The sequence below is a fragment of the Fusarium falciforme genome, chromosome 11 (assembly GCF_026873545.1).
Source record: "Fusarium falciforme chromosome 11, complete sequence".
Taxonomy (NCBI): domain Eukaryota; kingdom Fungi; phylum Ascomycota; class Sordariomycetes; order Hypocreales; family Nectriaceae; genus Fusarium; species Fusarium falciforme.
Genome location: NC_070554.1, coordinates 2,215,420 through 2,240,632, shown reverse-complemented (window position 1 = coordinate 2,240,632; position 25,213 = coordinate 2,215,420). Strand labels below are relative to the sequence as shown.

Below are 25,213 nucleotides of genomic sequence, written 5' to 3'. Positions count from 1 at the left end.
GCAAAGATTTAGAACATAATAGACACTTGGAATTCTCGGCAGGAGCTCCTGTCAATAGTCTGCCTTGTCTTCTTTGTGTTCGGATTGCCCTGCATCTGGAATCATCGAGGCTGAAGCCCACAGAAAATACAGAGAATAATCCCTGTGCTGTATGCTGAAACATTCTATCGCGTACACATTAAGATTTCTTTTATTAGCGCAACCGTTGGAGCGTCTAGCTATCACCCAATACTGATGGAACGCGTTGTCAGCATGCAACAGGGTCCTCATCCAGAATGGAAAGGCAGAATATCCTAGTGTATTCCAAAGCCAATCAAGATCTACTGTTGGCCCTGCTAGCTAGTGATCAGCCTGTTGGTCCATGGTCGGCCGAAAGTTGAACCGTCTTACTAGTAATGGAGGTCAAATTTCCACTTCTTGTGGCGCTTTAATTAACATCACAGCAATGCCGTGCTAAAGATCGACCAGATAACAATAAGCCGGTCCTAATCCATGTACCGTTCCCCACTAGGCCAAGCCAACATAAGCCAGATGCCCCTGATCAGAGCAAACCCTTCACTCTTTGAGGACGGAAGCGGCAGGGCCAAGAGAACTGTCTAGATACTATTCCATCATCATCACGGACATATCTGTTCATCAGGTAATGGATCCTTCATCAATCGCAAGCAGCTCGGCTGCTCTGAAAGGGTCATGCTACGAGGTACTCATCCCACTTGAATGTGTGCTGCTTTTGGGCGCAGGCTAATCCGTCCCAGCTTGTTGGCTTCACAAACAGTCTCATTCAAGACAAGGTCCCAGATGAGGACTCAACCTTAGCAGGCCTAGGATGGGACCTTCACTATTCTTCTCAGGTTCTGGACGAGATCAACCTCAATTGGAGATCCCACTCGTCCATGCTCATGGTGCATCCATCAGCCAGCCTGGGCATGTGGCCCAATCTTCAGAACAACCTCAATCACGCAGGTATCACTCTTCAGGGTCTCAAGAGAGATTTAGTTCCCATTATTGAGAGCGGTCGCAAAAATAGTTTCCTCAAGGCCGGCGCGCAGGCGTGGACTATGGGCCGACGGATCAGGGCTATCACGAACAATCGGAAACGTCTCCAGGGTCATCACATGGCTTTCAAAGTCGGTGCTAATATGATACGGATGCAAGTCTAACTTCGTCTGTCAATTTCTCTACAAGCGCTAACTTCTCTTCATAGGTGCCTCGCCCTACTCCGGCAAGCCCCTCAGCAGGAGATTCACTCAGCATTAGCTGTACTAACCATTGAGATCCAACAGCTCGAGACTGCTATTCAGACCACCAAGCAGCTCTCATTCGTAGGGAGCGAAGAAGAAGCCGAGCGTCAAGGTATGGCCCTGGCTATGGAGCGCATGGTCGAAGCCGCCAAGTCTTTTCACAGATTTGCCGCGACTCCTCCCCCTCCTCAGCCATCTTGGAACCAGATAGAGGATGCCCATGCCTCTATTCCTCCCCCTTCATACGTTCAGGCGGTCAATGCGCCACCAAACGCCGACTCTGACGATGAATTCGATGACGGACCTCAACCGTCTCCTTTCAATGTGGCGGCTCGAGAAGGCGATCTTGCTGAACTGCAGAGACTTGTTGCGATGGGGGCGGATATCTTAGCCACCGGCGAACATGGCCAGTCACCTGCATTCTCGGCTGCTGTTACTGGACAACTGCATACTTTGGAATACCTCATCAATCACGGAGGAGACTATCAGTCAGGCAACGAACACGGCTTTACTCCCTTGAATGCCGCAGCCAACCACGGCCAACCGGATGCCCTCCTCATGTTGTTACGATACGGGGCAGACATGCACGCAGCTTCGACCGACGGCCAATCACCTATTTACTGTGCAGCCAAGTTTGGCCATCTCCGCTCTGTCAGAATTCTCGTTGAACATGGCGTTGACAAGAACTTGATTCACAAGGACCACGAGATCAAGATGACTCCACTCAATGCAGCGGCTGGCAATGGTCATCTTGACGTCGTGAGGTACTTGCTAGAGCAAGGTGCCGACATGAACATTCCCAACTCTGCCGGATGGATTCCAGTTGGAACAGCGGCTGACGATGGTCACGTTGAGGTAGTACGGCTTCTTCTTCAATATGGGGCAAACATTCACCATGTCTCGCATAAAGGCCATACAGCCCTGCACAATGCATGCACCAACGGCCATCTTGAAGTGGTCAAGCTACTTCTGAGCTATGGAGCAAGTGTTCATGCTCTCACGCCGATTGGATGCACTCCGCTGTATCTGGCCGCTGACGCTGGCCATGCCGATATCGTCCGTGTTCTCCTCGACTACGGAGCAGATATCTCTAGAGCTGCAGGGGAAAATTACTGGACTCCTATCAATGCAGCGGCCAATGAGAATCATACCGAAGTTGTCAAGCTGCTTCTTCAAAGAGGCGCAGACCCCAGAACTCCCAACAAGAATAACTGGACGCCTCTGAACTCAGCTGCGAGCGAGGGCAACGTCGAGATTGTCAAGGCGCTTCTTCACGCTGGAGCAGACAAGAATCTAGCTGACAATCGCGGTCATTCTCCGCTCTACACGGCAGTACTCTGTGGCTTCAAAGAAACAGTCGTCTTGCTTCTAGAGTTTGGTGCGGATCCGAATAAGGCAAACAAGGACGGATGGACTCCGATACACGCTGCTGCGAATCGCGGCTATTCTGAGATTGCTCGGAGTTTACTTGGATTCGGAGCAGTCGTTGCCACCCAGAACAAGGAAAACATGACACCTTTGCATTCAGCCTCATGCAACGGTCACCTGGAGATTGTGAGGATGCTGCTGAGGAAGGGCGCTCCCCTTGACACTCGCAGCAACGATGGTTGGGCCGCTATCACATCGGCCGCCGGAAATGGGCACACGGAAATTGTGGAGGCCCTTCTTGACCGAAAGACGGATATTGAAACTCGCAATGATAGTGGGTGGACGCCGTTGGGTGTTGCAGCAGGTGAGGGTTATCCTGAGACCGTCAAGATGCTCATCAAGCGCGGCGCCAATATGAGGGCCCCGAATAGCAGCAGCTGGACGCCTCTGCATGTGGCGGCCAAGAAGAACCGTGTAGATGTCGTGCAGGTTCTACTCGCGCATGGATGCGACACATCTGTTCAAACCAACGTTGGGTGGACTCCCTTGAGTCTTGCTGCAAACCACGGAAGCACCAATGCCGTTCAATATCTACTCTCATCTGGAGCGAACCCGAATATCGCGCAAGAAGAGGGGTGGACTCCCTTGCACATGGCAGCCTACGAGAATCACATTGAGGCTGCGCGAGCGTTATTGAGAGCGGGAGCAAACCAGAACCTCAAGAATAATAACGGAAGGACGCCGCTTGACTTGGCCATCTCCAAGGGACATAGAGAGATGGAGCAGGTCTTGTTGGAGAAGGGGTTTCAGCAGATGCGCTTCTGATGTTTGTGGAGCATAAGAGAAATAGGTGCTGCTTCTGTGGATGGACACTGAGTGACACGGACCATACAGTAAAACAAGGCGAATGGGAAATCATGTGAATGGAAAATGCGAATGGAAATGTGAATGCAGTGGGAATGTCGAGAACCTTGGAGACTTTCGTGGCCATGCTCACAAGTAGTCTTATCATATTGACCAATAGCATCATTGTCAACTGCCAAATTCATGCACCTCACCCCCTGAAGGGCCGAAAGCTGTCACCTCGGCTTCTAGAATCCTTTCAGTACCGTGGACGCGGCGCGTCACTACCGACAGCTTGGCAACGGTCACATTGGGCTGCAAAAGAGCCTCACACCGCCGCACGTTCCTTAAAACCCATCAACTAAGCCAAGAGCAACAAGTCACGCTGCTATCAAGTCCCGCGTATGATCTCCCCACCGTCACCCGTTCGTTACTGAAACCAGGCGACGTAAGCTTCACGATAACTATCACGACTGACCCACTCTCTGTCTTCGCTAGCATGTGATCCTCGGTCTGGAATTGAAGCCTCGGACGCGACGAATTCAATTGCATCACAGGCTGTGTATGATCTGATTGTCGTGAGAATCACTTTTTTGCTTGGATATTGTCACGAGATGCTTAAGCATAAATACAATGCTTCATCGCGTCGATTTGCGAGAATGTCTATCATAACGACAACGAAACAAGCATCATCAACAACAAGTTCACATTGAATATTACATCTTTTCACAATGTACTACAGCAAGGGCAACTACGAGGCTTTTGCTCGTCCTCTCAAGCCTGAGGGCATCGAGAAGAAGAAGGCTTGGATTGTTGGCTCTGGACTGTCTGGTCTCTCCACAGCCGCATTCCTTGTTCGAGACGCTCAGATGCCAGGCAAGAACATCACCATCCTTGAAGAGCTCAGCATCTCTGGCGGTGCCCTCGACGGAATTCATGATTCTGAGAAGGGGTTCGTCATGCGAGGTGGTCGAGAGATGGAGTCTCACTTTGAGTGTCTTTGGGACCTCTTCCGATCTGTTCCCTCCCTTGAAGAAAACGAAGCCAGCGTTCTCGACGAGTTCTACTGGCTCAACAAGAGAGATCCCAACTTTTCTCTTCAGCGAGCTACCATCAAGCAAGGCCAAGACGCTGAGACCGGCAAGCTCTTTACCCTCAGCGAAAAGGCACAGGCCGAGGTGACCAAGTTGTTCTTGGCCACGCGAAAGGAGGTTGAAAACGTGAGAATCGATCAAGTCTTTAGCCAAGAATTCTTCGAGAGCAACTTCTGGATGTACTGGCAGACCATGTTTGCCTTTCAGACCTGGCATTCAGCTTTGGAGATGAAGCTATACTTGCACCGATTTGTGAACCACATTCGTGGCATGCCCGATTTTTCGACCTTGAAATTCACGAGGTACAATCAGTACGAGTCTCTAGTCGTGCCACTGCACAAGTTCCTCGAGGAGAAGGGGGTTGTGTTCCAGTACAACACCGAAGTTCAGGATGTCGACTTTGACATCAAGGAGGATAAGAAGACGGCCACTTACATCCATTGGATCAAGGATGGCGAAAAGTCGGGCCAAGCTCTGAGCCCTGATGATCTGGTCTTCATGACCATTGGATCTCTGACTGAAAACACGGGCTATGGAGATCACCACACTGTTCCTAAGCTCCACGAGGGCCCAGCTCCAGCATGGGATCTGTGGCGCCGCATCGCAGCCAAGGATCCCGCCTTTGGACGCCCTGAGGTCTTTTGCGGAGACATCAAGGCCACAAAGTGGGAGTCGGCCACGTTCCAGACTCTGGATGGTCGTATCCCCGAGTACATCCAAAAGGTGTGCAAGCGGGATCCCCTCAGTGGTAAGGTCGTCACTGGAGGTATTGTCACTGTCCGTGACTCGAGCTGGATCATGAGCTGGACCGTGAATCGACAGCCTCACTTCAAGAACCAACCCAAGGGTTCGGTTGTCGGCTGGATCTATGGTCTGCTAGTCGAAAAGGAGGGAGACTATGTCAAAAAGCCCATGCAAGAATGCACCGGAGAAGAGATTGTCCAGGAGTGGCTGTACCATCTTGGCGTACCAACCAGCGAGATCGCTACTCTGGCTGCTGACGCTGTCAAGTGTGTCCCTACGATGATGCCATACATCACCGCCTTCTTCATGCCACGACAGGCTGGAGACCGTCCTGACGTTGTTCCGGCTGGCTCACAGAACTTTGCCTTTATCGGACAGTTCGCCGAGACGACCCGTGACTGCATCTTCACGACCGAGTATGCTGTGCGTACGGGAATGGAGTCTGTCTACCAGCTCACCGGCGTTGACCGCGCTGTTCCAGAGGTGTTTGGCTCGACGTACGATGTCAGAGTCTTGCTGGATGCCATGTCTCAGTTGAGAGATGGTAAAGAATTGGCGCCCTGGCTGCCGGAGCGCATTCGTGCATTCCTGATGTCCAAGTTGCAAGGATCTCAGATTGGACAGATGCTGCACGAGTATCATTTGGTCTAAATGTCAAGTTCCCGATCATGTTTGTCGAGTTTGATGAGAGTGATGAGTTACGTTTCAGATTAGTTGGCAGTTCAGATTCCCTTAGTCTTGATATATCAATCGTCTTTTACTCATGCAGAGATCGCCCATGCATAGTGTACCGAGCTTGATAGTTTCTACTAGGCACGCCACCTTGATGGGTTGACGGAACCGGCAACCACTCTTCCCGCACCCTACCATAGATCGCCCTTGCATTAGCGTATGTTTAAATGAATGCCATCTCATTGGAGACGGTTCTAGCTCTAGTAAGTCTCTATTGCAACCTAGCTCGTATCTTCTAAGATGGAACTCTTCCCTATATCCGCTTAGCCTCAGCCACCTCCTGGAGCCTAATACTAGGTAAATATAATCCATCTCGTATATCTCATCGGTGGTTGTTTATAGTTGAAAATAATTGCAACTCTATTTTATCTTCAAAAAAAAAAATCAGGATGCTTTGATAGTCTCCTCAATCCAGCAAGCATGGAATGGATCCTGACCAGTGCTAGGATGTAAGCCTAGTATTGTCCTCGCTATCTTCTACCCAACACAATTCAAATTGCTTCGAAAAATTGCTTCATATATCCTATAGAACTAGTAGAAATCTTTCGTGTGGTGAGGGGAGATGATAACTGGGCCAGGAGGCGGTGACTAAAGGCGCACAAACTCATGAGATGAAAAATGTGCTCATCATCACAACGCGACAAGTCTCTTCCATTAAGCAGACCTGACAATTCGGAGCTTCCAGAAACAAGCGTTCAATGATTCTTTAAAATATAATGGATGAGTCGGAAAGCCTAGTGGCCCGGAGGATCAATCCCGGATGATATCACCTAACTATACTTGACCGTGAATTTGGGCCACTATCCCTTCAATTGTCAAAAACCTCCATAGAGGTCACTATAGGGATATCTAGCTAATTAAAATCTAAACATAAAAAATATATTACTTCCCACCTAAACTAGCCTATAATAAAAGTCCTAATAATAATCTAAGTTATAAAGCGCGATATTATATTACTTATATTCTTTTATTAATTATTAGCACTATTGCCCCCTTTTATTATTACTAACTAGCGCTAATAGCCACCTCGAGCTCCTCGACCCTAGTTACCTAAGGCAATAACCTTAATAGGCTATATAGTCTAATTTTTTCCCTCTTATAATAAATTTATATTATATAATAGGCATAAATTTATCTTTAGTTTAAAACTTTCTCCTTAATTAACTAGTTATATAAAATGCCTTAAAGAGCTTATTATAAATATATTAGCGCTACTTTTTCTAGTTTATATATTACTTTTAACTTAGTTACTTATAGAGTTAAAGAAAGTAATTATTTATAAGGGCTATATTAAAAAAGAAAGTCTAAGTAAGAGCCTATTAAGCGCCTTTGCGGATTAAGTAATTATAACCTTAATATACCCTTATTTAGTCTCTTTAATCTATATGATTTATTTTATTATTATAAGAAGCAGCTACTATAGGGATAGATATTAGCTTAATTAGCTTACTGCTAAAGAAATATTATATTAGCTATACTATAGCCTTTTTTATTAATAGTTTTTTCCTCTAATAGTTAATCCTTTTATTGCCTTTAAATATAATTAATAAGAATAATATAAGGGTATTATCTTTCTAGGTAATTTAATTTACTTATTAGATAAATAAATAAATTAATAAGGGAAATATAACTAGAAAAGTCAAAGCTTCTTACCTAGTTATCAGGGGTAGGTATAACCTTAATCTTATTAAATTAGAAGCCTAATTTACTAGTCTAATCCCTTAACTTAGAGTTTATAAGCTCTTTATAAACGCCGTAATTAGGGCAAGCTATGCCTATAGCCCTATGGCCATACTAATAAAGGGAACAAAAGAGATCTAATAATATAAAGAGGTTATCTATAAAGATATAATATATTGACTTTGGGAGTAGGTTTATAAGGGCAATAATGATACTCTAAGTTAAGTTTAACGCGATAACTTTATCCCTATTATCTATAAGAATATAGATAACTTCTTTAACCTTATTAGCCTTATTATTTTTCCTCTTTAAGCTGCCTCTCCCTTTACCTCTAGCCCTACCCTTACTTCTCTTTTATATTAATAACTTCTTCTTAGGACATTTAATGCTAATAAGGCTATATTTTACGCTGGGTTAATACTAAATCTAGTATAAGAAGATACTAAGTTAGGCCATAACCTATACCTTAAACCTTATATTAATAGGCTTCCCTGGTATATATATAACCTCTAAGTTTCTCCTTATATAATAAATTATACTCTTATTTATAGCTAAATAAGAGCCTAGCTTATAAAGCTATATTATAGCTTATTATATATGCTTAGACTATGGTTATATGTATTAAAAGACCTTAGGGAAGTATTTATTATCTTTAAATTTAATATAATTAAAAGGGCAAAGGTAGTAATAAAAGAATTAAAACTAGTTATATATTATAAACTTAATAATAGAGTACTTAAGGTATTAATCTTATAGCTTAGGGGTCTTCTAATAATCTTTAATTATAATTTCCTTATATATTTCTAAGTAAATTAGGATTATAAGCTAAATATATACTTTTACTATAGTAATTGGCTTTTATTCTTATAGTTATAAGCCGTTTTTTAGTTTATAGTTAATGCTATTAATAATGCCTCTCTCTAATAGGCTATTAACCTATTTATTAATATATTAAGTCTAGCTTTTAACTAGGGATAGAGGTATAAAGTATTAGAATAGCTATAGTGGCCCCTAGGGTAGCTCTTTAACCTTAAGATCGCGCCTTTCTATAGTAAAAGGTTAAAAATTAAAGCCTTAGGTATTAGAAGGGGGGAAAATAAGGCGCTAGGTGCTATTGCACTTATACTTATAGCGGCTATTAGCTTTATTAATAAAGCTACGGTTATTATAGGTATTTATTACCTCTATAGGGATTAATTAAGGGCTTATTAATAGCTATAGAATGATTTATATAATGATTTTAGTGAGAATCATTAATGATACGTCTTAGGTTCCCCTTATATACTAGTTATGTGATAGGGGTGGTATGGGGCGAGGTACATGACGGAGGCTTTCGACAATTGAAGGGATAGTCCTCAAAGATCTGCTTTGTTGGTACAGGTACATGATGCTTCCAGGTCAGATGCGCGGAACAAAAGGACTTAAGCTTCCCCATCAGATATCCACCTCCGAGACCAGGTAGCCAAGCCTGACAAAAGTCCCCTAGGCGTGCTGCGGAGTAGCGTATCACGACTACCTTGTACTTGCGTCATCGCCCGAGTAACTCGAACTGGGCTGGTGTTTGACCCTTGCTCTCATATCATACCTACCTTGCCGCCGACTCCCAAGAGTCATAGTAAAATGACCAATAGCTGCTCATCTACCCCTCAGATGTTTCTTTGCAGATGTTTCTTTGCAAAAAACATCAATCCATCAATGACACTCTGAGGCCGGGATCCTTGCCCCTGGCAGGCCCGGGATTATGCATATTCTTAGTGTCGTCTTGGCATGTAACGCTGATAAAAGAATGTCAGCACAGCTTCCTTTTCGACCTTCCCGATTCAAACCTGATCTTCCTGGCGGCCGATGGAATGCCTGAGCCACCTTCCAAAGGTCGATAGCTCCGCGATAACTCACGGGGTGGGGTTATTGCGCGAGAAGCCCTGCGTGACGTTGATGAGGGACTTGTTGATGTCGATGGATTGTGTACGAGTGGTACCATGTATATTAAGCTGCATCCCCCTCCTAAATCTTCTGTGCTGTTCCCATCATTGTCTTGAGACAGGAATCCTACCTTGAAATCGACAATGAAGTTGACCACGGCAGCTACTCTTCTGACGCTGCTCCCGTCTTTGGGGGCAGCTGGCAAGGACCGCAGACCACAGGTCAAGTCTCACAAGCTCCAGAAGCTCATTACTGAGAAGGGGTATGTTCTCATCCGGTGGCGTGAGGCTTGCATGTGCTAACCGTCTCAGTTTGATGAGGAACCTGCAAAGGCTCAATGGCATTGCCTACGCCAATGGCGGAAACCGCGCTTTTGGCCTTCCTGGATATGACGCATCTGTCGATTTCATTTACAGGGAGCTTAAGAAGCTCAAGGGTTTCAAGGCGTGGAAGGAGGATTTCCCTGCCCTCTATACCGACACCACAGCGGCAGAGGTCACAGTCGATGATGAGACGTTCCGCACCGTCGCCCTGACCTACACACCCAGCACTCCTGAGGAAGGTATTACGGGAGAGCTAGTTCACGGACCCGAGGGCGAGGCTGGATGTTCGGCCGACAACTACGAAGGCCTCGGTGCAGAGGGCAAGATTGTCCTTGTTGAACGCGGTCGTTGCCCTGATGCCACAACCTTTGCTGGAAAGCTGAAGGCTGCTGCCAAGGCTGGTGCCGTTGCTGTTGTTCTCTACAACTCTGATCCTGCCAAGCTCACCGCTGGATCCCTCTCAACTCCCAACCCTGATGAATATGTTCCCGCGGCTCTCATCGACCAAGAGCCGGGACAGGCGTTGAAGGCCCGACTTGCGGCGGGAGAGACAGTCGAGGCTTACGTCCAGATTCAACAGCTCATTGAGGAGCGCATCACGCAGAATGTGTTTGCTGAGACCAAGGGAGGTGATGCCACCAACGTGGTTATGCTTGGAGCCCATCTCGATTCCGTCAAGGCCGGTCCCGGTATCAACGATGATGGGTCGGGTACTTCTCTTATCCTCGAGGTTGCCAAGGGTCTGCAGCACTTTTCTACCAACCTCAAGGTCCGATTCGGCTGGTGGGGAGCAGAGGAGAACGGTCTGTGGGGAAGCAAGGCATATGTCAACAGTCTGACTCCCAAAGAAGTTGACAAGCTTCTGGTTTACCTCAACTTTGACATGGTTTCGCGTGGTTTCTATGGAGTTTTCGATGGTACCGGTGAGAAGATTGGCCCTGGTGGACCTCCTGGATCCGATGTGGTTGAGGACCTTTTCGTGGAGCACTTTACTTCCAAGGGCATCGAGGTTACTCCCGTTGGTCTCACTGGCGGTACTGACTACGTTCCTTTCCTTGAGGTCATCAAGAAGCCCGTCGGCGGTCTCTTCACCGGTACCGGAGCAGAGCAAGATGCATGCTACCACCAAGCCTGTGACAACATCACCAACCCAGTCCCCGAGACAATCACCATCAATGCCAAGGCAGCAGCCCATGTCCTCAGTATCCTTGCCGTTGACGGTAAGGGCCTGATCCCAAAGACTCCTGCCAACTCTACCACGGCGTCCATCAAGAGGGTGCGAGACGCTGCTTCACTTCACGAGCATGACTTTACGGCGGTTTTGGGCAAGTTCTGCGATCATGATTTGATTTAAAAGATATCACGAGGACAAGCCGTTCATTTATGAATCTACGAGAGAATGATGTTTAAGGAAAGGTGTAAATATGGAGAAAGACTATGAAATGGGATGATGGCTTGAAGCGGTTTCTCCCAGACAATCTGACACATTTGGGTTTTGGCTACTAGCAGAATAGCCGTAGGTTTAGTTGTCGGGTACATAGCACTTGGAAGGTGACTCACAAGCCTCAAGTATAAAAAGAAAATACGAATATCGATGACCCAGCTTTATCTACTATGCTGATTTCTCCCTGTTCATATGAGAACTAAAGTAAGCCGCTTGACAATGTTCACAGTTCACATGAACTGATGCGTCGCAATAGGTATTGACATAGAAAGTTTGTCATATTTGACTATTCCAGGATTCAAGTGCAACGCTAGCTTTGATGATATTTACCAACGGCCTTCCTGGGCAAGTTGCTCCTCAGCCTGTCGCTGAGCATGGTGCTTTGCCTTCTCGCGATCAACATAGTCCAGACCCCTAGTCTCAACCTCGCGGTCTACAAAGGCACCAATGGCTCCTGCAAGAATCTCCTTTGCTTTGGCGTGCGAGTCGGGGTGACCTAGTGATTATGTTAGGTAAGTCGTGACGGTGGTCTTCCGTATCCTTGTCACTAACCGTTCCGAGAGACGTGATTCTCGTACGCCTTGGCAGCCTCGAAGGCGGCAGCGCCTCCGAGAAGTTCGTGAGACCACTCGGCTTCGTGAGGACGGTTCACAACCTGGTCGTAGGCCTGAGCCTGATCGGAGTCGCCTGGTGTGTGTCAGTTGGGGAGCTAGCCGCATATTTGGAGATCCTCTCACTATCAAACCAGCCCATGGTGGATACTTTAAAAAGGAAGATAAAGATGTATCAAGAGTTTTGAGTGCAGTGTTTAATGGTGAAGAACCAGCTTAGAGAACCTAGACACCAAAAAGGGTGCAGATGGTCCCTTCTTAAGCAAAGACAGAGTTGGTGTATGCGCGACAACAGGGTGCAATGCTGTCATTGCGGAGTCGTCTCAAACAAAAGCCTCTTGCGTATTCCTGACCTTCTCAGACAATGTCAACAGCGATTCCAGATCATGATAGGGCACATCGGATCTCACGGCTCGGTTCGTGATGCTCTCGGCAAGCGCCGTGCCGAAGGCTCGGATATTCGGCGCCCCCGGGATACGTCATGTTCAGCTCTCAACGCCAGACTCCACCATCTCCGCGTAAGCATATCGCCGTCAGACACTCGGCAGGTGGTCTACAGTTGCTACTGTCCCTCTTCTGAGGATGGCGAGATCGTTTGTGTGTTAGACGCCGTCGTCTCAGACATATGCCGCGTTTACCGTACACCCTCACCGCTCAACTGGACACTCCCACGCTAGGGATGTTGTCACAAGCTTAACTAATAGCATGAATGCTGATGGCTAGCTTTGTAAGTTCCGCCTATGCAGTCGCTGAACTGCCCAGCCTTCGTAAGGTGCAATCGTTTGGCTCGACTTGCAGGTTCAAGCTAGCACCGAATCTACGAGTCCCTGCAGGAGAACCAGTCTTGGCAAGCATTAATACAAGCCACAGTCTGAGAGCATACCATGTGAGATGATGGCTGGTGGACGATTACCAGCTCAATGCCGCCTACGGGGGGTTCATTCTGTTCGACGAAGGAGAGGCTATTGGACAGCATTCAGGGAGCCCATCAGGACGGGAGTATGGCGGAGACAATGGTTGTTAGCCCACTAGAGAGGGGGGCTGTGTCCAGCCACCAGAGCATGGGCAGAAAAGCTGCCAACAGCACGGATGACATTGTGATCTACGAAGAAGCTCTTCTGGCAGTCCTGATCGAGGGCTGAGATATTTTCTTGGCCTGCACCTTGTCTGCAGTTCACAGCGAGATGCATCAACATGAAAGCGTCGACCCCGCAACAGCAGAGCATCGAGCGTGTCCGCAAGGCATCGCGGGGTAATGTCACAGGAGCCGTTGATCATACCAAGGACGATGCGATGGCGAGGACGCCATGCTCATTCTAGAGCAAGGGGTATAGAGGGGACATCGCAGGGGATGCCGGCCTACGGCGATGTTCTTCGATCAATGCCGCCCTCAGCTTTCAGGGTTCGAGTTCGATCGATAGTTCATTCGTTTGGAGGAGGGGGAGTCGCACGTCGATGGGGAGCCGGCTGTTCACGGGGACTCTGGTGTCTTAGGAGGGCTTTCGGCATCGTCGAGGAGGCGCTGGAACAGCATTGGGGTGGGAGAGTCGGATTGGGAAGGGGAGGTATCGACAGACACGGGGATTATTGTGTGATCTGAGGTGGTTGGAATCGTTGGGTGGTTGACGCGATCGCGCTTCCGATGCACTGCCAGCCGTTAGTTCATCGCGTTTTTTGTGTCTCGTTGGAGTAGGCTTTGTTCGTAGTGCCGACTCGAGGTGTCTTTAACATCGCGCGTCTGTTACGAGATACCAAGGCGCGTCTCCTGCAGGAAGAGTATTGAGAAAATTGAAGGCCAGCGTCGAACGCGGCAGATGATGCCCATCCTGCTGCTGGGCCACCTTGATGAGGGGCTCGGGACGGGTCGCGCAGAACAGCCACAGGCCATCAATCGATCGACCCAGCCACAAAGGTAAGCCCCTCCAGCCAACCACCTACCCTAGAATGAAATAGAATTGAGCATTGGCAACTATATAACGGAAAGAGGCTACCATTATTGGTTCAATGTACCAGGTCAAAGCGTAGAAATGTCCTCGCACCAGTGAGAATTTTAGAAAATTAGTTCTATGAGCATGTGGTTCGCGTGTGATGCGTGAACACCGTCTAGAGCAAAAAAAACACCTGATGTTCCTGTACTTAACACCCTTCTTCCCATCAACATAGACAACACCAGACAATCCAACATAAAAAGCCTACATAGAAGAAAGTACTCCTCGCCTATTAATGCTATCTCATTAATTCTAACGAAAGTGTCCTCCAACTCTTCAAGCGAGAATGCAGTCTGTCCTCCGATGTACAAGTCTGGCCAGAAAGGGGACGATATTGAACTCTAACTGTTCCATGAGGTTGAGGTCACCGCAGCTCAACTGTTCCATCGGCGATAGTTGCACACTGTGAGGCTAACCCGTAAAGCCACCCGTCTTCGTAGATATGCGAGATTACAGCCACCCTTCGTCTCCAGTTCCAAGGTGGTTATGACGTTGCCGAGGATGCCGAGCTTTGCCAATAAGGCCACGTCAGCTTTTCCAGTGGCTCTGATTGGCTGCTCACTATCTCGCGTCAACAAGGATCTCGAGAGCCAAGTGACGCAACCATCTGGCGAGCTCTTACATAGTAAATGAATTACGGCGCGTGTTTTGCCAAGGTTTCAAAGTTGAACCTGGCGTATCCAGCATGTTCACGTATGTCCAATTTGTGGGCCAAGACTTTCCAAGAGTCTGGGCTGTGGTGAGAGCGGGGTTATCGTTGACCATGCAACAGAGCAAAAAAGTCGGACGACGACGCGTTTTTTCCTATGACCGCTACTAACCCCTAACCACCTTCTTTTTGTCTGTGTCGGAGGAAAAAGGGTCAACAACCATCGATATGAGGTTGGGTGTAGTCGCTGCCAACGCGGTCGCGTTGCTGTTTGGGGTTGTTTCAGCCACATCCGATCATGTCACAACAATTTGTGATAAGCAGAGGTTTGGCGAGTTGAACGATTCGCTCATGTGTGAGTAAATAACCTGTGACACGCGAATCTGTACCTGGCTGACTCTTCACATAGACTACCCAAATGCATGGAATGACAAAAGTCCCAAAGACGGTTTCGTGTGCATGAGAGTCGACAATTCCACTCCTGCTTTTGACGCTTTATGGGACTGGGATAAAGACATCCAAGACGTACACTCGTTTCCATACGTACGGTTCAGCCACAAAGACATTCCCCTGCGTCTCAGCAGCCTCCAATCTATCCGCCTCTCGACTAAATGGATCTATACTCCTGGTAGTCCCAGCGAGCCGCCTCGCGACTTTACTCAATCGGTTTGGGCAGAGAACAAGGCAGAGCTACAGAGACAGGGAGTACAGGCCAATGCCGCCTGGGACTTCTTCCTCGATGATGATCGCAATAGGACCCTATATCCTCAAGATGCGGCTATCGAGTTTATGGTCTGGCTTGGTCGGGTGGGGGATCCGTGGTGGCTTGGTCGACAGGAGAATATGATTCTCTCCAACGTGACACTTGGAGAGACCGAGTTGTGAGTGTCACCTACTCCCTTTTCTTGTTTCCCACACTGACAATGTCAAGCTCGTTATACTACGGCCGCAACTCAGGTGGCACACACGTATTCACTGCCGTCACTCGGAACGGTGAGGATGTCTTGTCCTTTGATGAAGACTTCTATCCTCTTTTCGAGTACATCCTTGAACAAGCACACAAACATATTGACACACCGAATGACCTACCCAAGGATCCTTGGCTAGGAATAGTCGAGTTCGGTACAGAAACTTGGCTTTCAGATGGAAATGTCACCTTTACTGCTGCTGATTTCAGCATGGAACTCAACGGATCCGTCAGGAACAGGACCGAGACCAATTCTAGAGATGATGACAGTACGGGAGGAGATGACAACTCCACTGATGACAACGACAAGAATTCGTCCGACGACGAAGAAGATCATGCGTCGACCATAAGTAGGTCGATGCTTGGCTATGCACTGTCGGCAATTTTGATGATCAGCGCTTTTTGCGTTTAACATGGCTTGGGGCGTAGGTAGAACTGGGTATCTCACGTACTTAGAAAGGCATGGGGATAGACTAGATTTTTATCTTCCAGCTACTGTCAAGGCCTAACTCGTTCTTGGCATAATTCCCTCATCTCTCTTGTTTCCCCGAAACTACAAAACCGAGGCCTATGATAGGACCGGCAACTGAGCTGTTTCTCTTAACGAAAGATGGTAATTATGACGTGATATTTACTGCAGAAATATGCAAAGAATCAACCATGAAGCCGCTCTTGTCACATTTGTGACAAGTCACCACCCAGTACCATACTGTTTAAATCCCTCGCTTGCATGGTCCGTTGGCAGGACAACCTGAATCCTTCCGTCCCAGGAGCGCGAATTTCCCTCCGTCAACTTGCTGATCCTGTGAACTCACCTCAAGCGTCTTGTCGCCTGTGTTGCTAACAGAATGTCGTCAACAGCGTCGGTGGCTACGGAAAGCCGGCTGTGGAGGGCTCTCTTTGCCCTCCCGATCCTCGCGTTCTCCGGTCTCATGATCCGAGCATTTGCGATGGGCGAACCGGTTGGTCCCGTCATACAAAACATGCTCGAAAATTCGCAGTTTACGTGGGGCGGAGGCAACGTCAGGATCCTCCGGGAATTCTATGGTATCCCCCTGTTGGACGGGATCTTTGCTCATATTACGGTTGCCTTCGCTCAGTTGCAATTCTTTTCCGATCCACGAGCATATTGGCACTCACTTGTCTTCCTTACCGACTTTGCTGGCATGTATATGGTATTCTTGATCGAAGGCTACAGGCCGGCGAATGGGTTTCCCCTTGTACGATTGTAAGTACTCTGCTAGAGAATGGTCATTGGACTCACCTCTTCTAACTTTATCTAGCCCATTTATAATCCTATTTCTCGCGCAACTCCTGGGAATTGGCTTTCTAGCCCCCGTCTATTTCTTCCTCTTTTACGTTTTTACGCCGGCGTACAAACTTACTACCCCGAGACTTCATCGTCCGGGAGTAGCATCCTGCATCGCCCTGTTGCCAACCATTGCATTGTCATACTTCTCTTCACACTTCCCTTCTTACTTCCATCCTTCCCTTGAAGCAAGAAATTGGTGGAACTGGATCTGGCAGCTTTTCCCAGTATGGGGATCGTTCACAATGCTTGTCATCTCCAAGACAATCTCCGGTGTTAGCAAGACACGGTCGACCAAGGATGATTCCAATCAGGAGCTAGTCATCCTCAGGGTCACTGTATACTTGCTTGCATTCATCAGCACAGCAACATGGTGGTACACTATTCCAAATATTAAGGGCCCCTTGTCTGAGGTTTTCATGCCCCAATATTTCGTCGAGTCCCCCCAAGATCCAGACGAGTGCCTTCGGACCATCATTCAATATGATTACGTGTGCACCTACTCGGCTGGTTTTCTCTGGCTTGCATATCACTTTAGTGATCTGGAGAAGGCTGGCATTTGCGAATTGCCCTGGATTCGAGCTTTGGCCGTTGCTGGCGTCGTGGGGGCTGTTGTTGGTCCTGGATCGCTCTTCATTTTGATTTGGCTTTTGAGAGAGGAACTCCTGGCGTCGCAAGCATCAGTAAGAGAGCCTGAGAAGTTCTGAAGTGTATTCATGAATGGCTGTCGAGATCTTGCGGAAGGTAGCCAAGTTTATCTCGTTTGGATTGTTGGTTGGGCGAGGTACATGTAATGACTCATTCTGTCTCATAGCCATCTTTGTCGATGAGTTGCAAAGACTATCAAGGGTTGCATACATATGCAGTCTGACATGACCCATCTTGTCAAGGGGCTAATAAGACGGGCAGATTTTGAACCGATCTGCGTGGTACATGTGCCTGACATTTCCCTCGAATCTTATGACCCCGCTTTCGACCCATTCTCACTCATTCTTCTTCATTCTATCGGCCATGCCCCAGCTTCGCTACAACGTGGCGACCAGCCTCGATGGCTACATAGCCTCGCCGGACGGCTCAGCTGATTGGATTGTTGACGATCCAACGATTGACTTCAAAGCATTTTATGGAGAATTCGACTTCTTTGTCATGGGTCGAAAGACGTACGAAACTATGCTGTCGCTGGGAGGACCGACTGAGAACCCTCTGTCCAACCGGCCGAAGGAGAGTGTCATAGTGGCGAGCCAATCTTTGAAGCCAGAAGATTTCCCCGATATCACTATCTTATCGACGAATGTACTGGAATTCATTCGCCAGTTGAAGTTGAGAACCGGGAAGGATATATGGCTTATGGGAGGTAGCAATCTTGCAACTCAGTGTATGCGTGCCGGCTTGATTGACACAGTCGAGGCAGCAGTCATGCCCGTGGTACTGGGGGACGGCATCAAGTTGATGGAGGCAATTGACTCTACTGAGAATCTGCCTGTCAGACTCAACTTACTGGGAAGTGAACCGTTGGAGAGTGGAATCATCATGACCAGATATGCAGTCATGCAGGGACCGTGCAAATAACTGTGGTAAAAGGAAGGGCGCGTGGTCTGCCTGGTCTAATTAGAAAATTATCTCAAGTTGTTGAAGTCTTGATTAAGAGTTATTGGCTGGATCGTAAGCGGGCTAGCCGAAAGCACCGCCACTTCACAAGATGGAGAGAGCCGAGTCCGGGATAGCGAATCAAGAGTGATAGACCCACTGAATTGGATGAATTTTCCGAGTTTATATCCGATTGTGTTTCAATTTTCATGTGTAAATTGACATGGGTTGCTTGGGTTTCGTGGATCGAGTGCAAGCAGGCTGTCATTACGCCCTTGGCGCAAGTGCTCTCCATTGGAAGTAGTGCATTAACAAACTTCCGCTGATCACTTCGCAGAAATAGATAGTGACCTAACAGTGGGTCGAGCGCGGACGCAAGCAAGGAGATGCCTGTCAATACGCTATCACCAATCACAGCGCCCTGCAAGCGTCATCCCGCCCCTCGCAGGCCTGAGTCACGTCGGGCTGAGTGACGACAACGATGACTGGATCAAGGGGGGACAGGCATTCTAGGCTCCCAACGAGGCTGCAGATGGCGGCTGACGCCAAGGTGGCGGTAGGCGGTGCAAAATGGATGGATTGTTTTTAAGAGAGGCGAAATTCCCCTATTCTGGAATTCTTGTTTCGAACTATGAGCTCTTCGACAAGAACCAATCTTCAAGACATCGACCAGCTTCGGTCAAGCTCTGCCGTTCACATGATGCCGCCAATTCTTCAAATCTCCCGAGCCCTTCACTTCGGCTGCGCCATTGCTGCTGTGGTCTTTGTTTCCGCTATTACACTTGTCAAACTGGGAGCTGTCAAGGACAGAAAACATAAACGTCGAGATGTTTCTCGTCGCAGTCATGTTCCTTACATCCTCTTGATTTTATCCTACATCACCGAGGGTGTATTCACAATTTTCCAGAGGGATGAATCCGCACTAAAGGAGGCTCGGACTTTTCATCTGGTGGTGCTTATTTCGACCTGGGCGTTTATCTGGACTCAGCAAAAAACGTCTCAACACCTGACATGGGGAACGTCACTCCTCACGCTGGCATTTGAGACACCTCTGTTGATCCTAACGGCTCTATTCGACAAGAGGAGAATTTATTTCCCCTTTCAAATATCCTGCCAAGCTGTCAGGCTTTTGCTTCTCTTATTCTTTGCAGTATATCAAGTCTACATACGCACCATCGAAACCCGCAATTCTGCAAGAATGGAAGAGGAAACGCCATTCCTTCAAGCCCAATCCCCCGGCAGAACACTTGGGGCCCCTTCCTACGGAACCGAGGCCTCGATTGCAGCCTCTGTATCCAGTGACTCTGAGGACGATACGGTCACCGAGGCAAGCGACTCTGAGGATGACACCGCCAGCATCAAGCGCCGCCGAGCAAAGAGGCTCAAGGAGACGGGAGGTTGGTGGGGATATCTCTCCGACTTTTCCATACTTGTTCCATTCTTCATCCCGAAGAAGGACCGCAAAGTCCAATTCTCCATCCTGGCTTGCTTCTTTTGCATCGCAGCGAACCGAATCTTCAACGTCCTGATCCCTCGTCAACTGGGCATTGCCGCCGATGAGCTACTCGAGCACAAGAACCCTTTCAGGGCGCTGTTTATCTGGTTTATTCTGAGCCTTCTTTCAGTGGAAGGCCTTGTTGGACTGATGGAGGAGTTGGCCAAGATCCCTATCAAGCAGTTTTCATACCGACAACTTACTAATGCTGCATTCGGCCATGTCTTGTCTCTGTCCATGGACTTTCACTCCGACAGAGATTCAGCTGAAGTCATGAAGGCCATTGAGCAGGGAGAGTCGCTGACAAACTTCCTCGAAGTGCTCATCATCGATCTCCTACCCACGCTGGTGGATGTGGCCATCGCGTTTGGCCTCCTATACTGGAAGTTCAACATCTATGTTTCTCTAGCTATGGCTGTAGCAATCGCTGCGTACATTACTGTGGAGGTGATAACTTCCAACTGGAACATTAGCAACCGGCGCAAATCATCTCACACTCAGAGAGAAGAGGCACGTGTCATGCACCAGGCCGTCCAAGGCTGGCAAACTGTCACCTACTTCAACATGCTTGGATTTGAGCGAAGACGTTTCGGTCAGGCTGTCGAAAACAAGTTGGCTGCGAGCCGCGTATGGGGCAAGATGGATGCCTACACCGAGATGGTGCTGAACATGATGATTCCCTCGACCTTTTTCGTCCTCGCAAGCCTTGTCATTTACGATATTTCCCAGGGACGATCAACACCGGGCGACTTTGTCTTTCTGGTCCAGTACTGGGAATACATGATCTGGCCGATCAGGTTCATCTCGCGCAACTATCGGAGCCTTGTGTCTGACATGGTAGATGCGGAACGTCTTCTCTACCTTCTCCGCACAAAGCCAAGCATTGTTGACAAGGAGGGAGCCATAGATCTTGTTAATATCCAAGGTCATGTTGCGTTTGACCATGTGCATTTCCACTACGATGAAAGGAAACCGACAATTCGAGACCTTTCCTTCTCGGTTGCGCCTGGACAGACGGTGGCATTTGTTGGAGAAACGGGAGCTGGCAAGTCTTCTATTATGAAGTTACTCTTGCGGTTTTACGATGTCAAAGCTGGATCTATTACCATCGATGGCCATGACATTCGCGACATAACTCTGAGCTCTCTTCGAAACGCTCTTGGCGTTGTTCCGCAAGACCCATTGCTCTTCAACGCGTCTATTCTCGAAAACCTTCGATATTCCCGACCTACAGCAACAGACAAAGAGATTCATGAGGCTTGCCGTGCTGCTGCTATCCACGACAAGATTCTTTCATTTGCCGACGGATACAACACCCAGGTGGGCGAACAGGGTGTGAAACTGTCAGGAGGAGAGATACAAAGGCTAGCCATTGCCCGAGTTTTCCTTAAAGACCCCCCTATCCTAATTCTGGACGAGGCAACAAGTGCGGTAGACACAAACACCGAGTCCAGCATCCAGGGTGCGTTGGATACACTGAGGCGCTCAAGATCAACTTTTGTAATCGCGCATCGGTTGTCCACAGTTGTCAATGCCGACCAAATTCTGGTTATCCATGCTGGAGAGATTGTTGAGTCTGGAACGCATACGGAGTTGATCTCGCGTGAAGGAAGATATAAAGAGCTGTGGAATAAGCAGGCTGGCAAGACACCAGCATTTGAATGAACGGTGGGCGTCGCTAGTAGGACAGAAATTTTGGGCTGGATTAAATAAAATTATATTACTTTCGGATAAACAATTTCTAATAACTGTATTCTTACCGTTGCTTGTTCTTAAAATAGGCCTTCATGATTGGGTTCTATACCTCTTGCAACGATCAATCATAGACAGATCCCTTTGACCACTTCGATCTCGCTCTAATCCTCTTCCCATATCTATAAAACACAAACGGAACGGGTATCAGCAACGCAGCAAATCCGCCCGTGATACTCGAACTAGGCCCAACCCCGATGTTGTGATACATGGGCGTAACGACGAGAGGAAATGCGGCTGCGAAACAAGAACGAAGAAAAGTGTTTGCGGCAACAGCAGATGCCGCATAGGTTTGGAAGGTGTCAACTAAATAGTTGAGTGCTGCTTGGAAAATGGTAAAGAATCCTGTTCCAAGGAGGACCAAGCCAATGCAAGGAACAACCCAATGAATGTCCTTTTGTGCAGTCCACCCTGTCAGGAATTGGCCACCACAGAAGACGAATGATCCAATCATCATCGGAGGCAGGCGCTTCTCAGGAACAGCTCGGTTTCCGGCTGCGTGGTAAGCCTTGTTGTATAGCAGCTGGTTGTAAACGTTGGCGCCACAACCAAGAACAGCTCCTATAAAGATACAGAGGAAGGGCAACTCAGATACGAGAAGGCCCCAGCCTTTGATCTCTCCAAAGATAATAGGGATGGCACCGAGTTGCATGTACAAAATGCCATAGCAGAAGCTGGCGTACAGAGCGACCAAGAAGCAGATGGGCGTGGAAAGCAGTTGAACCGGGCGGACAAGGAACTTCTGGGCGAGCTGTGAAATGCTCACATCCCATTCTTCAAACTTGGCGTGGAGTGCCCAGTTTCCAGTTTCGTGGCGCAGGCGGCGGGCCTTGTATACAAGGAGCCGAGGTGGGTAACTCTCATCGACAAAGATGACGGCCAGTGTGAGGAAGATTACTTGGACAATACCTGTGAGGTACTCAGCCCAGCGCCATCCAAGTGATGGCTCTTGCACGACAGCAGCAGAGACAATAGGGCCTTGAAACAAGTAAGTATCTGGAAACCTGACTCGTGAGAGTTCTGAAAAAGTGCAAATGGAACCTACCAAGGACTGGCCCGCCGACCACGGCCATGGCGTAACCAGCCATCGCTATTCCTCTCTCAGACGGTGAAAACAGATCTCCAAGAACGCCACCAGTATTTGTCACTGGCGCCGACGCAAAGAAAGCCCCAAAGAAGCGCGTCAACATCAGAGTCTGGAAATCTTTTGCGGTTGCGCTTCCAAAACTGAAACTGATGGCAATGAACATGGGGATAAGAACAGCCAACCTCCGCCCGTAAACCTCACTGAGAGGCGCCCAAAGAAGAGGTCCGATTCCGAAGCCGAGGAGAAATATGGTAGTGCCTAAGGTTGACACTTGCTTGGAGACGTGGAAATGCTCTGCAACTTGGGCTGTGCCCGCAGAGTATGAAGACGATGCCCAGGTGGCTGACATGGTAACAAGACCATAAAGTAAGGTGGTTAGAACCTTTTTCTTGGTTGGCCAGTTCATCGGCCGATATGGATCGTCGGGGCCATCAAAGTCAACGAGCTGGTCTTCAGTCGTTTTGATATGAGACAACGGGTGGGTGAACTGGGGAACTGGGCGACTTCGAATACGCGACAGGATGGATTCTCGTCGAGAGATGGTCCTTGTCAAGCCGAGTCCTGTTGTGTTGCCGTTCATTGAGTAATGGGTGGAATTAGCGTCGTTTTCGGTTCGGGAATGGCTGCTCGATGAAATAGACGATTCTTCATCGCTGAGCTCCTCTAATGAGGATCCTCTTTCATCGGCGAGATGCATATTAACGAACTGCAACACATTCCAGGTGATGCGTGACTCTATGATTAAACAAGATCAAGAAGCAGGAGGCGAAAGGAAGACGAAAGGATTTTACTTCTCCTTTAAGTGGTTGATCGGGACCGGTTTCGGCGTCACATCTTAATCCCGGCCCCCAGGTCTCCGCTCCGAAAGGCCGGCCGGCACTCAGATTCCGTTTGGGGCCAATTGGGTGACGTCACTGGTAATTCTCGAGAGGTGATTTGCAGAGCTTTGTCGGCTATTTTGCTGCGTCACCGAGTGCTCTCCGGATATAAACGTTTGGAAGAGTCGCTGTTGGCGTCCTTTAATGACGGCGTTTGGTCCTTAGGCCGAGATCGCCCAGCATGTGACGAGAAGGCATTTTGGTTTTTATGAAAGGGTCAAGTAACCGAGTCGACAGTTCTTTATCTTTTCCGTCTTCCCTCGCTCTGGCTGTGATAGGATCAGCTTCCTTGTCTATCAATAATCCGATAACAGCATTGGCAATCAAATAATTGTATTTCTCAAAAAGAAACGGCCCCAGACACACTGGAATATAGGACGGTTTACAAGACATTACTGACTTTAACCCTAGAGCATCTTAATCGTTGCTAGGCTAATAAGTTTGCAGCCTCATTATTACAGCTAATCTTGAGAAATCCAGTGATCTCTACAAAGAAACAAGGCTCGCGGGAATGGCGGGCCCACTAGCCCAGTGATGAGAGGTCATCATCATCATGGAGTGGATGAGAAAGCTCAAAAGGAGTTCCTTGTTCCTCATCAAAACCTGGCCTCAAAGGCTTCGAGTCACTCGGAGGTGGTAAAATTAGTTATCACCTCGAATCTCTCTCCAAGAGCTCCCGAGTGGACTCTCATGTGCGATTAAGAGGACGAAATGAATTGCAGACCCATTTCTTAATCCTCACTGGTCGAAATCGTGTCTACAGTTGTGTGGATGGCCAAGGCTCACAGCCTGCATGCACCCTTGCGTCCTTTGTAAAGCATTTCATGCACTTGGACCAAGGGAGATTGAATAGGTATGGAGCTTTATGCAAGAGAGATTAATTAATACAGAAACCTGAAGAGGCAGCCGCGTGACCTGTGTCGCCAGTCTCAGGCGAACCATGTTGGCTATCTTGCCACACCAGCCATTCCCTTGAACTTTTATTTGTACACTTTCGTGTTGGGGCCGGGTTTTACTTACCGCTGAGGCGCAGTATTCCGCAGGCTAAATGGCAGTGCAAGGAACCACCTACACAGCAGCGGCCCAACAGCAGCAACCATGTTTCAGGCCTCAGGCAAGTCTTGGCTATTCAGATAAGGCCGCAGTTGTTCGCCTTGTATGACTAACCCTCTTCAGCGAAACTGAGAGGCGTAGAAATTCTGGATGGGACGCACTGTGGATAAGGTCCAATAGCTGTTGGCTTCTAGGCGCCAGAAGGGCCTGACCTGCATGCAAGGCAATCCGCTGAAAGATGGCTGCATCGACAAGGCCCCCAATGCATCAATGTGCAAATAAGGCATATTACAAGGCAAAGTAGGAAATGAGGCTGCGGTAAGGAGAAAATACGAGGTAGCGGGCTCCCTCCTTTGACTATCTAGACCTTTGACTTTTCTCGCAACTAGCACCGTCAAAGAAATCCAGTCACAGTCGATTTCACTCAGACTCCCTTAAAAAGTCT

General features: G+C 48.3%; 7 protein-coding genes and 1 pseudogene across 8 annotated transcripts, besides 1 other annotated feature; 6 read left to right on the top strand and 2 right to left on the bottom strand.

Annotated features, from left to right (window-relative positions):
- Nucleotides 1-643: 643 nt before the first annotated feature.
- On the top strand, nucleotides 644-3,434 carry NCS54_01365400 (Hypothetical protein; the record flags this gene model as incomplete). Its single annotated transcript, XM_053158833.1, has 3 exons — nucleotides 644-700; nucleotides 756-1,127; nucleotides 1,284-3,434. 3 exons carry the CDS (start codon nucleotides 644-646, stop codon nucleotides 3,432-3,434), a joined length of 2,580 nt encoding a protein of 859 aa, XP_053014808.1.
- A 749-nt stretch (nucleotides 3,435-4,183) lies between these two features.
- On the top strand, nucleotides 4,184-5,941 carry NCS54_01365300 (Hypothetical protein; the record flags this gene model as incomplete). Its single annotated transcript, XM_053158832.1, has 1 exon — nucleotides 4,184-5,941. The coding sequence occupies one exon, from the start codon at nucleotides 4,184-4,186 to the stop codon at nucleotides 5,939-5,941; it is 1,758 nt and encodes a 585-aa protein (XP_053014807.1).
- Nucleotides 5,942-9,768: 3,827 nt separating this feature from the next.
- Nucleotides 9,769-11,302, top strand: NCS54_01365200 (Peptide hydrolase; the record flags this gene model as incomplete). Its single annotated transcript, XM_053158831.1, has 2 exons — nucleotides 9,769-9,887; nucleotides 9,937-11,302. The coding sequence occupies 2 exons, from the start codon at nucleotides 9,769-9,771 to the stop codon at nucleotides 11,300-11,302; spliced, it is 1,485 nt and encodes a 494-aa protein (XP_053014806.1).
- Nucleotides 11,303-11,718: 416 nt separating this feature from the next.
- NCS54_01365100 (Hypothetical protein) lies at nucleotides 11,719-12,145 on the bottom strand (the record flags this gene model as incomplete). The annotated part of the gene is made up of 3 exons (XM_053158830.1): nucleotides 11,719-11,888; nucleotides 11,945-12,079; nucleotides 12,130-12,145. 3 exons carry the CDS (start codon nucleotides 12,143-12,145, stop codon nucleotides 11,719-11,721), a joined length of 321 nt encoding a protein of 106 aa, XP_053014805.1.
- Nucleotides 12,146-14,868: 2,723 nt separating this feature from the next.
- Nucleotides 14,869-16,019, top strand: NCS54_01365000 (Hypothetical protein; the record flags this gene model as incomplete). The annotated part of the gene is made up of 3 exons (XM_053158829.1): nucleotides 14,869-14,995; nucleotides 15,050-15,521; nucleotides 15,572-16,019. The coding sequence occupies 3 exons, from the start codon at nucleotides 14,869-14,871 to the stop codon at nucleotides 16,017-16,019; spliced, it is 1,047 nt and encodes a 348-aa protein (XP_053014804.1).
- Nucleotides 16,020-16,455: 436 nt separating this feature from the next.
- On the top strand, nucleotides 16,456-17,623 carry NCS54_01364900 (Hypothetical protein; the record flags this gene model as incomplete). Its single annotated transcript, XM_053158828.1, has 2 exons — nucleotides 16,456-16,835; nucleotides 16,891-17,623. The coding sequence occupies 2 exons, from the start codon at nucleotides 16,456-16,458 to the stop codon at nucleotides 17,621-17,623; spliced, it is 1,113 nt and encodes a 370-aa protein (XP_053014803.1).
- A 1,511-nt stretch (nucleotides 17,624-19,134) lies between these two features.
- On the top strand, nucleotides 19,135-21,663 carry NCS54_01364800 (Hypothetical protein; the record flags this gene model as incomplete). The annotated part of the gene is made up of 1 exon (XM_053158827.1): nucleotides 19,135-21,663. The coding sequence occupies one exon, from the start codon at nucleotides 19,135-19,137 to the stop codon at nucleotides 21,661-21,663; it is 2,529 nt and encodes an 842-aa protein (XP_053014802.1).
- A 151-nt stretch (nucleotides 21,664-21,814) lies between these two features.
- Nucleotides 21,815-23,570, bottom strand: NCS54_01364700 (annotated as a pseudogene). The gene is made up of 2 exons: nucleotides 22,796-23,570; nucleotides 21,815-22,728 (listed from the first exon to the last, which is right to left on the bottom strand).
- Nucleotides 21,815-23,570: a sequence feature.
- Nucleotides 23,571-25,213: the final 1,643 nt, after the last annotated feature.